This window comes from Gadus chalcogrammus, chromosome 19, assembly GCF_026213295.1.
Source record: "Gadus chalcogrammus isolate NIFS_2021 chromosome 19, NIFS_Gcha_1.0, whole genome shotgun sequence".
NCBI classification, from domain to species: Eukaryota; Metazoa; Chordata; class Actinopteri; order Gadiformes; family Gadidae; genus Gadus; species Gadus chalcogrammus.
Window position 1 is genome coordinate 7105368 of NC_079430.1, and position 13728 is coordinate 7119095.

Below are 13728 nucleotides of genomic sequence, written 5' to 3' on the forward strand. Positions count from 1 at the left end.
ACTCTGTTTAGAATGGTATTATGAATTAAAAAGAATATCGTCGTATTGATCGATATCGTGATGATACATTTTATTTCATCTTATTACCATTTATTTAAATCAAAATAGTATATTATAGTCAACTAAGTAAACAATAGTATGTATATATGAATGTATGCACACCAAAAGAGATGCATAGATTTTTTTATTTTGCATGATTTGTCACTGATGTGTGTATTGTTTTGGGACACCACTATCAGATTTTTTACCACACAACTCAAGGGATTTGATGACTCAACACCCCGACAGGAAGTCACCGTCAACTGTTACCCCAGAATTAATTTCTCACTTCCTGTAAATAAGTATAACTAAACTGTACCAACCGTGATACGGCTGATCTAGATCTTCTACATGCTCTTTTCTGTGGCAGGAAGTACTCAACAATGCACACCAAAGCAACATCGGTATCTCCTTTCACATGCCATTGCTAATGAAGGTATTCAACCCATAGCTTTATCCAAAGGGTCTTAGCGTACATATTCTATAGCAGGTATCAGTTCGGTTCCGGCATCTTACTTAGGATGATCATTTGGCTGAGAGTTGAACAACCTTCACAACTACTCTATCAGGCCTCTTAGAGACGGGCCACTTGCATGCTGCAGAACTGCAGAATGAAATTCCTGTTTCAAGAGCTGTCTATACAAACCGTTCATGATGCTCCATTATTATAGCACACTACAGTGTATCCCGCTGTGTATCATTTAACAACCCATGCTATGAATCCCAGAACAGACACACTGGCTCTCAACATCTACTTTATACATGTCAAACCAACACATGTGACCGAGCAGGCCATACCCACATATTCAATGCAATGCAAACACAATACAATAGAAGAACACATTTACACCAACTTTGACTGCGGGCGAACCCTTGATGCAGTCTTAATTATTGGTCTATATTTTACCACAATGTACGAGCTCATCGGAAGAAATTCCAAAAGCAATACACTTGTGACATCACAAGTGGGAGTGTTCACATAGACCCTCCAACCTCTGTCCATCACGCAATCATTGTGTACATGCCCACTTGTGATGTCACAAGTGGACAGATTGCTTGAAAGGGCTTGTAATTATACACCTTGTTGCAAAGTAGCGATCCTTTAAGACCTATCTATAATCCACCTTAAACCATCGCCCTAGCAGGCCACATTGAAGCTTCCGTAATAAGCCGCTCCAATCTCTTCATTCTGCTCACATCCCAGCAGCTACCTTGATACCTCTTCACACTCTGCCCTTGCACTGTGTGTGTCTTCCACACATCTAGACAGACCTATTGCTAAAGCTAAGGAGCTGGTCATGTGTTTTAGGTGTGTGGCTTTGTAGGGTGGAATTTTGTTGAGTGGATGTTAAAAATCAAGCTGACTCTGGATGGTTCCTCCAAGTTGCCTACCCTAGCTTTAAGTGAGCTTATCAATGGAAATACGGACTAATGGCTTCATACATAATAGAAAGTCTATCTCCCTTTCCTTATCCCGTTCCATCACTCTCTGTCTGTCCCACTCCCTCTCCTCATCACTCACTCTCTCCCATTCGCCCATTCTCTTTGTCATTCACATTTTTCTGTTGGTTCAGTCTCAACAGCTAGTAACTGTACACTGCCAGCTCAGACTACAGTGACAATAAGAGGGCAAACAAAATCCCTATCGATCTGGATCCATGAGATACGCCACATTCCACGCCATATCAGATGTGTTACTCCTGTCGGTCCAGACGTACTCACTGATAAACCCCTCAACTCTGCATCATGCAAAAACGTGAGAAGTTTGGAAGGTCAGCAGAAAGAGTCACGGTTTATACCAAGAAGAAAGTATGTCTCTCTCCCTCTCTTACAATTAGCCATATATGCACACTCCCAATCGTCCCCAGACATTGTTGAAGATCCCTTCCGAAACCTTCTGCCTAGCCCCTCCTAACACAAGCCCACCCTACAGTTTAATGATTAACAAAACACAGCCAATGACAGAGAAGTATTTTCCACCGGCAAGATTTCACATGCTTTCGCTGAGGGTTCACACAATGAAACACTGTTTTATTAACAACAGGAGCACAAAGTGTAGGCATGGACACGTTAACGGTGCTTCAAACGAAGCAGTCGTAAGTAATCCAATCAATGGAATCATTTATCCAATAACGTCCAGGCCGTGGCTCTAATGGGTGATGTCACCGGGAACATAGAAGCACACAATGTAGACGATGACACATTAAACACCGTTTGGCGGTGACATCACTCTGGAAGGCCAAGATGGAGTGATGCCATTAAGGTTGTGCTGACAGGTCATTCTGTTTCTAGAGTGCTGTAGTTTAAACAAGAACGAATTGGAAATAACACGTTAACGACTGAGACCGGACTGTAGAAACAGTCGCTGAAACGTAACCCCCAACTCCGTGTTAATGTTGCAGAGGGGCGGGGTTTATCATTTGTGGTCGTGGTGTAGCATATATATGGTTTCAGGAGGGGGTCTAATAAATGATTAATCTTGATAACATTTGACTGTTTGCCACGGAAACGGATCTGGTGATTGCAAAACGTTTAATACAGACCGACTTGTTCCACATGTTGTGGCTTCCAGATACAGAGAACAAAAGGAACAGCTACACTAGAGGGCTTGACTCGTTTTACATTCAATTCCTCATGTCAACGCCTGGAGCCTGGCTCTGAGGCTCTCACCACAACATGACAATGTAACCATGCTGTGCTCTGACCTCCTCTAGGTTACTTGGTGAACCGGGATGAGAAGTATGTCCACAATTATTGGAACATTGTTGCCAAGCCCACTGATGTGTTGAATCCACAGAAAATACTTTTTCCCCCATTATTCCTTTCTGGGTGAACAAAGTAGTGCTTAATGTAACTTTAGCCAACTGTAATGTAGCTACAGGGCTGATGTTGAACTGTTGACAGTTAAAGGGTTGACATTGTGCCACCAGGTGTGACATGAGGCATAAGATCACTCCTTTAAGATAACGTGCATATAGAGTTATATAGCCTACATAGGCCAGCTGTAGCCTATAGGCCTGTAACCTAACCTTTTTCAACAGGAACCGTTAGAGAGTTGTTAATACCTTTTCAAGATTCCTACACCTTTGTGGCTTACGGCAATACTATAATGTAGGCCTATGTGTATGGGTTAGGCAATGTTTATGGTCATTGTATTTTTAATTGTGTTGGGTTTTGGCTTCACGTTTTGGGCTACTATGAAACCATAACACTAGTTCTGCTCCATGGAGAGGGCTGGGAATAAAGGTGTATTACAGCGGTCTATTAGTGGAGAGAAACGCCAAACAAAGACCCCTTCAATACAAAGGATTCTTTGTGAACTTCCATGGTAACCCACCAAACATCTCCCCTCCTTGCTCACCTACAACCTTGTGCACCCTACTTCGCCAATCACAGTTAACGTTTAACAGTTAGGCCAACGTTACATCCCATCCTCCTTTTGTCCTACTTCGCCTGCTTAAGGACAATTATATAATCAAGCAGATGGATTCAAGTCCGAACTTAGTGAAATAACACCTGTTGTCATTCCAGTATGTTCGGATGTCTCCGCTTACTTGTTGTTAGAATTTGACAGTAAGTTTCTGTAATAACCAGACATGACAGTTTACGTAACGCATTGTAACGACGAGCTCCAATGAACAGGATGCTGGTTCTCCAGACGCCCATTCGAGCAAATTTGTGAAGACGCAAAACAATCAAGTTGCGAGTCAGTGTCAGATTTCTGCCAGGCGGTTCCCCTCCCCGGAGCACCACGGCCAGGTCAACAATAATAAACCCCGTTCATTAACACAGGTAGCCAAACTATTGACACCGGGCAGATACACAATAAGCCATTATCTTTTTTGAGTGTGCGTGCGTTCTTAACGTGAGATATACGAAAGTAAAAGTTACCCAATTAGTCCTCCTCATGGAGTCAATCAGAAAGACACGTTGACAAATCTCTTAGAAAAAATGCATCACTTGGGCTCTTACCTTTGTACTGCAGCGAGTTTCCAGTTCTTATTTTCAGATTCCCGCTTATCGAGTCGCCAGGACTATAAACCACTTTGTTGTTCGCGAAGAGAATGTCAAATTCCTGTAGCTTGCCCATGGCTGCTGCGACTCCGCTCCCGTTAACCAGCGATTAGACGGGGAAACTGCAGTCGGTGAACGTGCTCTCTCTCGCGCCCTCCGCAAGACGACGCACGCTGCGCTCTCTTTCTCTCTCTCTCTCTCTCTCTCTCTCTCTCTCTCTCTCTCTCTCTCTCTTTCTCTTTCTCTTTCTCTCTCTCTCTCTCTCTCTCTCTCTCTCTCTCTCTCTCTCTCTCTCTCTCTCTCTCTCTCTCTCTCTCTCTCACCTGCCCTCCACTCTCCGCCCCACAATTGTGACGTCATTAAACAATTACTCATGGAGATAATGGTGTATGCGAGAGAGAGAGAGAGAGAGAGAGAGAGAGAGAGAGAGAGAGAGAGAGAGAGAGAGAGAGAGAGAGAGAGAGAGAGAGAGAGAGATTGTATGATGCATCAAGTGTAGTCTGAACACATGTTCAATGTGATGAAAATGTAGCTCAACAAAAGGCCAACATTTTTTTTTGCATAAAAGTCCAATCTCTTCCAATATAACCCACCCTACAACATCACACCTGTTGGTTATAATTGGCCCAGAGATACCTTATTTACTCCAAATGCATTCTATATAAAAAAAAAAAAGGACAATTTTTTAACCCTAACCCTGGCGATAAAAGCAAAAGCATATGCCAACATGAATAACATGAAGATGAAGACGAGCCGCCATTTTGGGCGATTACTTTTTCCATCCGGCAGATTGAATTCATGAATGAAACAAACTGATTTTGAATAAGAAGGGGATCTTTTTTTAAAGAGCTCGGAGACAGTTGATGCTTCCATGATGACAGACACACACGGTGGTTGCTAAGTTACCACTCGTATCCATGGAAATGTAATCTGATGGCATGGGATCCATGGCCTAGATATCCATCTCGTCGTCTATTCTGCCAAGTATTCCCCAAAGGGACATTGCTAAATTACAACCGGGAACATTTCATTATATTTAATTACAAAAATGTAATTATATATATTTTTCTAGTTAAATAAAAAAATATGTTTGAGTTCAATTGTCCTTTTTATTGTTAGTTAATGAAGAGTAGACCCCTGTTATTATATTGTAAATATACGGATAGGCCTGTATGGATTTTAGGACTAATAAATTGATTCTGAGCCAAGACAGAAAAGGGTTGTGTCTCCATCTAGTGGTAACTAAATGACAAATTAATACACAAGACAAACTCGTAATATCACAACAACAACTATAAATAAGCTTCTGATTCAATATTCTGTTTCTAGCTCTGAAAAGGTTTGCCTCAGCCCAACTTCAACTTGTGTACATGATCTCCCTACATACAAATAGGTTTTACCCAATCAACATCTCCGGTAATATCAATGTCCTGGTGAAGATAATTGCATGTAGGCCTACTTCTCACATCACTCACAAGTGATGTGGCTTGTGGCTGAATCATTAGGCAGTCAGTTTGTGGTTGTACAAGATGTCTATGAGACCTTTAAAGAAAATGGTTTGCTAAAAGGGATAATCAAATAGCCTATGTCAGCATTCTCGTGCGACCCCATATGCTTATCAGGGTTCCCCACGTGGGATACAGACCGCAGAATTGGGACCCACTGACCTAATGGAATAGGCTGCATTTACACCCTTTAAAACCTTCGGATTTCCTCAGGGTTGCATTGAGCACACATGACGACAGAGAAAAGGTTATACAACGACAGACCCGAGGTTTAAGTTTTGCAAATAGCAAAATGGTTTATTTCTAATTTGTGGACAAACAATCAAAATACATGATATAATAGAAAGCACGGCATGAGGTATCCCTGAATCTTCCTATGAGAGGCTAGGCGGGTTAAATTGATCTGCAGTTCGGTAAATAAATACAGGCCGCCATATTGGTACTTCTTGCCAAAACATTCTGTCATTTACAAACACCCAGTTGTTATTATTCCTATTATAATGGTGCAGAATGACCAAGATGGCAGCTTGTGTGAAACCATACATTCTGCATAATCTAGTTTACAACTTGAACAGAGAAGGGGGCTCAAGCATCTACTCTGTTCAGAGAGTCAGAATAATTCGAAAATGACCCCAACACAACATACATTAATAACCTCTGCATGAGGAGCGTTCAATCACTCGCCGTCCTCCCCCTCCAGGAGGCAGGTGCGGACGATGGCCTCCGCCACGGAGTACGGGTCGCAGTTGGCCGCGGGACGCCGGTCCTCGAAGTAGCCGCGGCCGTCCTGGCCCACCTGGCGCGGGATGCGGATGCTGGCGCCGCGGTTAGCCACGCCGTGCGAGAAGTCCTTGATGCTGGCGGTCTCGTGGAGTCCGGTGAGGCGCCTCTTGTTGTCCTCTCCCCCGCGCGGGTCGTACACGCTGATGTGCTCCTGGTGGCGCTGCGACAGCTTCTCGATGGCTTGCTCGATGTACCTGTAGCGAGGAGGACGGAGGAGGTGGGCGATTATTGAGAAGTTGAAAGCTGACGTAGTTCTACCACCAGGTGTCAGTGGGATTAGCCGTTATAAGCCGTTTTGAAAATCTGCCTCTTCTGACATCACAAGTGGGCGTGTCCACCTAGATGTGTGCTGGATAGATCAGTCTATCAGCCTACCCAGTGGACTGTAGCAAACGTTGCTCATCTATCCATCACACATCTAGGTGGACACGCCCACTTTTGATGTCAGAAGAGGCCGATTTTCAAAACGGCTTGTGGCGGCTAATCACACCTGCAGTACAATATGTCACCTTTAATGGTTGACATGTGAGCCTAAAGTGATGGACAGTGGCATGTCTCCTGATTAAGTTGAGTAGACCAACCAGCCTTATTTGCTGAGAAATGCGGAGAATGTCACAAAGTTACATATGCTATATACCCATTAGCAGCCTCTGGTGGCTTTGTTGCTACAGCTATAGCTATATAGGACCTTTACACGTGCAATGAACTCCTTCATTTTGGAAGCATAGGAGCCTCGGTATCTTTTTCTGGTCATTGTTTACTAATGCTGTAACGTTTGGTCATTAATGGAAGACCTCATGTCATTGGTACTTCCAGTCATTGGGTTAAAACGAACCGTGGAGCAGGTGCGTCCGAGTGGTACTCACTTCAGTCCTCCCTCCTCCCTCATCTGCTTGGTGCTGACGTTGGTGTGGCAGCCCGAGCCGTTCCAGTTGCCCTCCATGGGTTTGGGGTCCATGGTGGCGAGCAGCCCAAAGTCCTCGCACACGCGGTGCAGGATGAAGCGCGCCACCCACAGGTGGTCCGCCACGTCTATCCCCTCACATGGGCCCACCTGGAACTCCCACTGCGGGAGGGACGGGGGGGAGGCCACGGTGAAGAGGAGGGGTTTGTTGTTCGTCAGGGTGGATTTAACTTAATCCATGTTCACTTTTTTACACGAGAAATGTATTTTTAAAGTGTAATTTAAAGGTACCATTCCCAAGGAAATAGAAGACAAATCGTGATTGAAGGCTCTTTACGTAGTCATTCCAAGAATGATGACTAAGTAGTCATTCCAAGACTGAAACTCCCACGCATCACGTTAAACCACATTTTTGTGTTGGACCTGTTCCCGTAGGGCACGCTGGCTGACTGGGGTCTCACTGGGTGAGATAGCTACTTGCCTGCCCAGGCATGACCTCGGCATTGGTCCCACAGATCTTGATCCCAGCGTAGAGGCAGGCCTTGTAGTGGCACTCCACGATGTCCCGGCCGTACACACAGTCCGCCCCCACAGCACAGTAGTACGGCCCTGGAAACAGCCAAAGCTTTTATTACGGGGCTAGAGGCTTCACAACCTGTGCCACGCAGACCACAGGTGGTCCAATTTAAATAATAGAAAAACGAACGTTGATCAATGATAATACATGCATTAGAAATAGTGTATCAAATAGTTAAATAATTGTATTTTGTTATGGCTTATTATTTAACGTATGATTCCATCAAATTTTTTCCATTGTAATGTTTACCATTGATGTTTTGTGTTCATTTGTGTTGTCTTCATGCAGCAATAATTGTGTATGAAGGGGGCGCGGCACTCTTTGTCATTTTTATTTATCTTTTTTCTTATCTGTTTGCATGTGAGGTGGTCCACGAAAAGGTGGTACACCTTAAGGCAAAGTTTGGGAACCAATGTGGCGAGCTATACAGTGCAATTGATAATATAATGTATAACATACTGGATAGGGTATATATACTGGATGGAATACAGTGTAGCCTAGTATATTGCACATGACACACTACATGTGTCATGTAGAACCGAGACAGCGCTGGCGGTTGCCTGGTCACCTTGGGGGCGGGGGAAGCCGCCCTTGGGCCAGCGGTACGGGTATCTGTCCATGCTCAGCAGGCAGTACTCCTGCTCTATGCCGAACCACACGCAGTGCTCCTTCGTCGCCTCCATCACTTTGTTACAGCTGATGCGGCGGTTCGTCTCTGAGCAGAAACAACAACAACAAGGTCTTTCCAGGGTGGGGGTTCATTGTGTGGGTTTTTGGTTTGTCTGTCCAAACATCTAACCAAAGAATTTATGACGACGTCAACAAGTCATTGCATCATGGTTTTCCCAGCTAGGGCTCTTTCCTACATTTGGCGTATAACCCTAAAATAAGTAAGACATCTGCAATATATCCTAACATAATAATCATTTGATGTTTGGTTATAAATCTCAATGTTTTTAAATTACTTTAAGTAGTTGCCTGAGGCCATTGGACATATTATGTCGTTAACGTATACTCAGGCATGTTAGCAAGCAATTATGCAAAAAAAAGTTCCCCACAGTACAAATCACCAGAGGCACTAGACCGCTTATCTAATGAAGAAGTTCAGTTAAACAATCGTCCTCTGTGGTTTTTGAGAGAAACAGACCTGCGGGTTCGCGGTTGTACTTGAGGACCTCACAGAGGACCAGCTTGTTGGGGTCCAAGATGAAGGGGTCCCTGAACATCTGGACCGGGACCAGGTACATGTCGCTGTCCGACCCCTTTGACTGGTCCGTGCTTGACCCGTCAAAGTTCCACTCGGGAATATCTGCTCATCGGGAACACATTTACAGAATCACTCAAACCTTAACCTAACCTACCCACCAATTACTTTAAGACCTACATAATTGAAGATAGAATAGGGTCTAAGGGTCTAACCCTAACCCTACAGATGAAGAGTAAGTAAGACCAGGATACAATAATATGATCACACTTAACTGTTGGCATGCATGACAGTCAAATCCACACTACTGATTGTGTAATGTAATAACGGGTTCCTACACAAAGCAGAGGTCAGGAATGTGGAAAAAAATGGTCGTCTTTGTCCTATCAAAGTAGCGACTCATAGGCCACATAGGCCACATACCTGCTATGGATTTGGGCTCTTCATCCAGCGTGCGTGTCTTGTTGCGCAGCCCTTCTCCAGAGCCGTCGATCCAGATGTATGTCACCTGACATTTCCCTCCCTGTGGAAGGTTTAGGTAGTGCTGACGCAGGGTTTTGTTCAGCTTCGAGCAGGCAGATACCGACTCCATTTTCAGCTCCTGGAGTGACACGTTGTATAGTGGGTCATGTGTTGGGAGCCTAGTGTCTTTTTCCTGAAACATAATGCTAAACACACTGAGGTGGCACAGAGGCACAGAGAACATACACTCAAGTCATCATATCGTAATCATATGAGTAGATCCCTGAATTCCACATAAAAAGTTAATCTATGGCCGAAATGTCTGTGGGGGGAAATGCAGTTTCAAAGAGATAGCAATAAAACATACTCAAGATGGAAAACTCTTCATCGTTATGTGTCCAACTGCTGTGAGACTATTACCAAGCTATAGTATCCTCTACCAGTGATTCTTAACTTGGTGGGTCGCGACCCAGTGGGTTCGAGGGCACTTTTAGTGGGTCGCGGAGCATATGCCAAACCTTACTCTTTAGGAAGAAGTCCATGAATTCACTAATGTTTAAGGTTAATTCATATTTCAATGGCTTACTATCACTTTGTGTTGAGCTCTTGTCACAGATATCAGTGTTCTCCATGTTTGTTAAAGTACATGAAGGCATTGTTGATTACTGTATCATTGGTAAAAACATTTTGTATGTTTAGGGTCATCCCTTAATGATCCATAACAAATGTGGGTCCTGAGGATAAACCAGGAGAGAACCACTGCTTTAAAGTGAATAAACTCTGTTTCAACAAGCCACACACATAAGTACATTCAAAGAGAACACTTACTTGATGTCTGATTTAAGAAGCAGTGTAGGGAGAAGCTGTCAGACTGTATAGGACCACAGCAGCAGAGGTGACTGTCACAGCCAAGCAGGCAGATGCTTTATGCTGAGCGGGAAGGACAACCCAAACTAGCTCCTCCACGCGACTGCCGGATGCCTAAACCTGTTCTTGGTATTTCAAAGAGGATGGACATGAACAGTAACGTCACATGATCAGATTAGCAACGCTCGCACAATAGATTTCCTCAGACTTAAATTTAATTAGGATACACCTTACTTCTGGGAGTGTCAGTACACGTCACCTGCCTGTGTTTAACATGAGATCGTTAGGATTTCTGTCGCGGTAGATGCATGTATTGAAACTACTATTCCAAACATTGGTTGTTAAAGTAAAATGTAAGTGCTGCGTCAGTTGAAACCACTGTCTAAAGTTTCACTTGGTCTCTTTTTGATGTACTACTCCATATTAAACAATGCTATGGGCTCTTTATATCATGAAACCAATTATATCCACGCCTGAACTTTGCATAGTTTGACTATGTGATGGGCTTTCCCCTAAATTGGAGAACCTGCTGTTACAAAACAGACGTAGGTATTGCAAATCTTTGTACTGTCATTTCCTTGTCCCAATTTAGCCATTCCTTAAATTCAAAGCAGCTACATGTCTATCTGGTGACAAACTGAAGTGCGGAAAGTGAAATAAAACAGATACAGAGACAGAAACTTAGCATGCCTCTACTAAGAAAAATTAGTCACATTGTTTGATTGTTACTAATAAGTCGTAAGCCAACATTTTAATGAGGGGTGGATAGGGGTTTCACAGTGAATACAGAGACAGGTGATTAAGGATAATGTGTGTAGAGTTACATTGAACAAGCAATAAAGAGGTCATTAAGTGGCATGTATAGGGGTTAGACATTGAATAAAGTGATGGTTCATGAAGGAGCAGGTATGGGTTAGACAGTGAATACATAAATAGGGCATTAAGGTGTAGGTATAGGGTTGAACAGTTGGTACAGAGACAGGTCATTAGACACTGGGTTTACTTTGTAATATCTCAAAAGATTTTAGACTGGCTTTTTTTATTGAGAATTCCCTTTTAGTTTGTTTTTCTTTATTCATATTTTTGAAAAAAGTACAATATAATTATAATAATTTTAATTATTATTAGGATACAAAGGTTTGGAAAAACTGCAGGGACACTCAGGGATAGCCGGCCAAGTCATCCATCCTCTCAACACACTTCATTAGGTAGCCCAACGACCTGAATGGTGCTGAGGAGGCTGAGGGCTGAGCTGAGCTAAGACCTGCAACTCAGTGCACAACAACCTGGGAACAGAAACCTGCGCACACCTCCACTTTCACCCAAGACTGCACACAAGGGACCTGTGTGTGTGTGTGTCTGTGAGTGATGTGCTTATAAAGCAATTAGTTTACTGCTGCTTTACAGTGAACCAAAAAATAGATATAGAAGATGTGGCCCAACACAACGACATAGGCCAACTATTCAAAATAGAATTGTTTCTGCCGGAAATTTCACCAACCTGATGAGTCGGGTGGCGTGCTTAAAGTACTTAAATGCAAGTATTTTGTATTGTGTGCATCCTTTGCAGCAACTATTCCAGTTGCTTCTCTGTAGCTTTGAAAGAAATGGAAATAATTAATGGCTTTATAAATTCTACATCCTTCAACTACAAAATTCATAAATGCAAACTATAGGCTTTTAGCTATTCTATATAAAGTATGATTGTATATTAAACTTTTGTTGCTCCAGATAAATTGTATTTGGTGTGAGAGGAATGAAAAATGGCTCTGAAGATAAGGGGGTCAAACCGCTGGACCCTGACTACACAGGAAAATGCAGTGCTCGTACACTCAAGTGTAGTTTGACGAAGTATCCAAACAGGTTATCCAATTTCAAATGAGCTACCTGCAGCAAAACTTTTCCCAAATGGCAGGAGAACGGGGCAGCGGATAAGCGACTTATTTCATTTAGGCACGTGTTTTTATACCGGCACCCCACATCAGCCTATCAAGCAGCTTGCCCGTCATGCAGAATTGTGGTTGGCTCGCATGCGAACGTCGCGCCTTGAAGGGGCAGGTTTTACTTCAGTTTACTTTATGCAAATTAGCGCGTCTTGCCATGCGATTGGACAATCTACATTCAGCGAGTCCCTGCGGACCAGAGCTGTGATGATGCGGACCATACGGACACATTTCTACCACCATGTTGGTGCTTGGTCAAGCTTCAATATTGTTTGGAATCTAAAACTTGACAGGTCAAGGACCTGTCATGTCTCATCGTGTTCTCTCTAAATCTGCCTCAGTGATGTATTCTTTTAATGAAACCTATAATTGACCCATTGAAGAAGAGAAATCTCAAGAAGAATCCCACCACTGCATACTTTTGTTTTTTCTCAATGTCCCTGTAGCAGGTTCCAAATGAGTGCGAGCAGGCCGAGTTTTCAACCCTCAGCGGGAGATCGTTTTAATGTCTTTTAAAGCCGAACAAAATCACTTAAACTATAAGCATGGTTATCTCAGAGGATCTCTTGTGTCCGTTCTGGATCTCTCTGGTCCGTTTTCTCCCGGATTCCTTTCTTCTCACTACAACACAAAGCAGGCACATAAGTACAAACACACCCTGATTGGCCTGAGTGCTCACACCTGCTCGCACTCAGGTCCAATCCCCCCAGCCAATCCGGTGCGCTCCCAACCTGCCCATACTCCCCCTGCAGCCCAGACGTCGCACGTCCCCCCACACACCCCCACTGCCCGACACAGGCCGGGGTCACATCCGGCCGCCAACTCACTCCCCCCCCCAGAGCGGGAGAGGAAGTCCGCCACGGCCATCTGCGCCCCAGGCCTGTGCACGACCCGAAAATTAAAGGGTTGCAACGCAAGGTACCACCGGGTGATCCTCGCGTTGACGTCCTTCATGCGGTGGAGCCACTGGAGGGGGGCGTGGTCGGAGTAGAGGGTGAACGCGCGCCCCAGCAGGTAGTAGCGGAGGGCGCCGACCGCCCACCGGATTGCGAGACACTCCTTCTCCACCGTGCTGTACCGACCCTCCCGGTCTGATAATTTCCGGCTCAGGTACAGCACCGGGCGGTCGACCCCCTCCACCTGCTGGGTCAGGACCGCGCCCAACCCGCTATCCGACGCGTCCGTCTGCAGGGAGAAAGGGAGATCAAAGTTAGGAGCACACAGGACCGACTTTCCACAGAGGGCTGTTTTAATAGCCTCAAACGACACCTGACATGGCTCCGACCACTGGACTGTATCTGGGGCCCTCTTACGCGTGAGGTCGGTCAAGGGGCTGGCCAGGTCGGAGAAGTTCGGCACGAACTGCTGATAGTAGCCCGCCAGCCCCAGGAACCGCCTCACCTCCTTTTTGGTCCTGGGCCGAGGGGAGG

The 13728-nt window shown here is 44.6% G+C and overlaps 2 protein-coding genes across 2 annotated transcripts in view; both read right to left on the reverse strand.

Moving 5' to 3' along the window:
• Nucleotides 1-4264, reverse strand: part of arrdc1b (arrestin domain containing 1b) — a 28795-nt gene extending 24531 nt beyond the window's left edge. Inside the window, exon 1 of the mRNA XM_056578503.1 lies at nt 4012-4264. Coding sequence (XP_056434478.1) covers nt 4012-4129 — 118 coding nt within the window. The 5' untranslated portion in view covers nt 4130-4264. The remainder of the gene's footprint in view (nt 1-4011) is intronic.
• Nucleotides 4265-5859: 1595 nt separating this feature from the next.
• On the reverse strand, nt 5860-10440 carry LOC130372524 (glutamine synthetase-like). The gene is made up of 7 exons (XM_056578574.1): nt 10317-10440; nt 9450-9627; nt 8970-9131; nt 8391-8537; nt 7727-7854; nt 7208-7407; nt 5860-6535 (listed from the first exon to the last, which is right to left on the reverse strand). Exons 2-7 carry the CDS (start codon nt 9616-9618, stop codon nt 6235-6237), a joined length of 1107 nt encoding a protein of 368 aa, XP_056434549.1. The 5' UTR covers nt 9619-9627; nt 10317-10440; the 3' UTR covers nt 5860-6234.
• Between the last annotated feature and the right edge of the window lie 3288 nt (nt 10441-13728).

Coding starts and splice junctions, on each gene's coding strand:
- LOC130372524 (XM_056578574.1), bottom strand. CDS start 9,618: ATGGAGTCGGTATCTGCCTGCTCGAAGCTGAACAAAACCCTGCGTCAG. Junction 9,132..9,449: donor AGAGCCCAAATCCATAGCAG/GTATGTGGCCTA, acceptor CCCGATGAGCAG/ATATTCCCGAGTGGAACTTT. Junction 7,408..7,726: donor CCGAGGTCATGCCTGGGCAG/GCAAGTAGCTAT, acceptor TCCCTCCCGCAG/TGGGAGTTCCAGGTGGGCCC.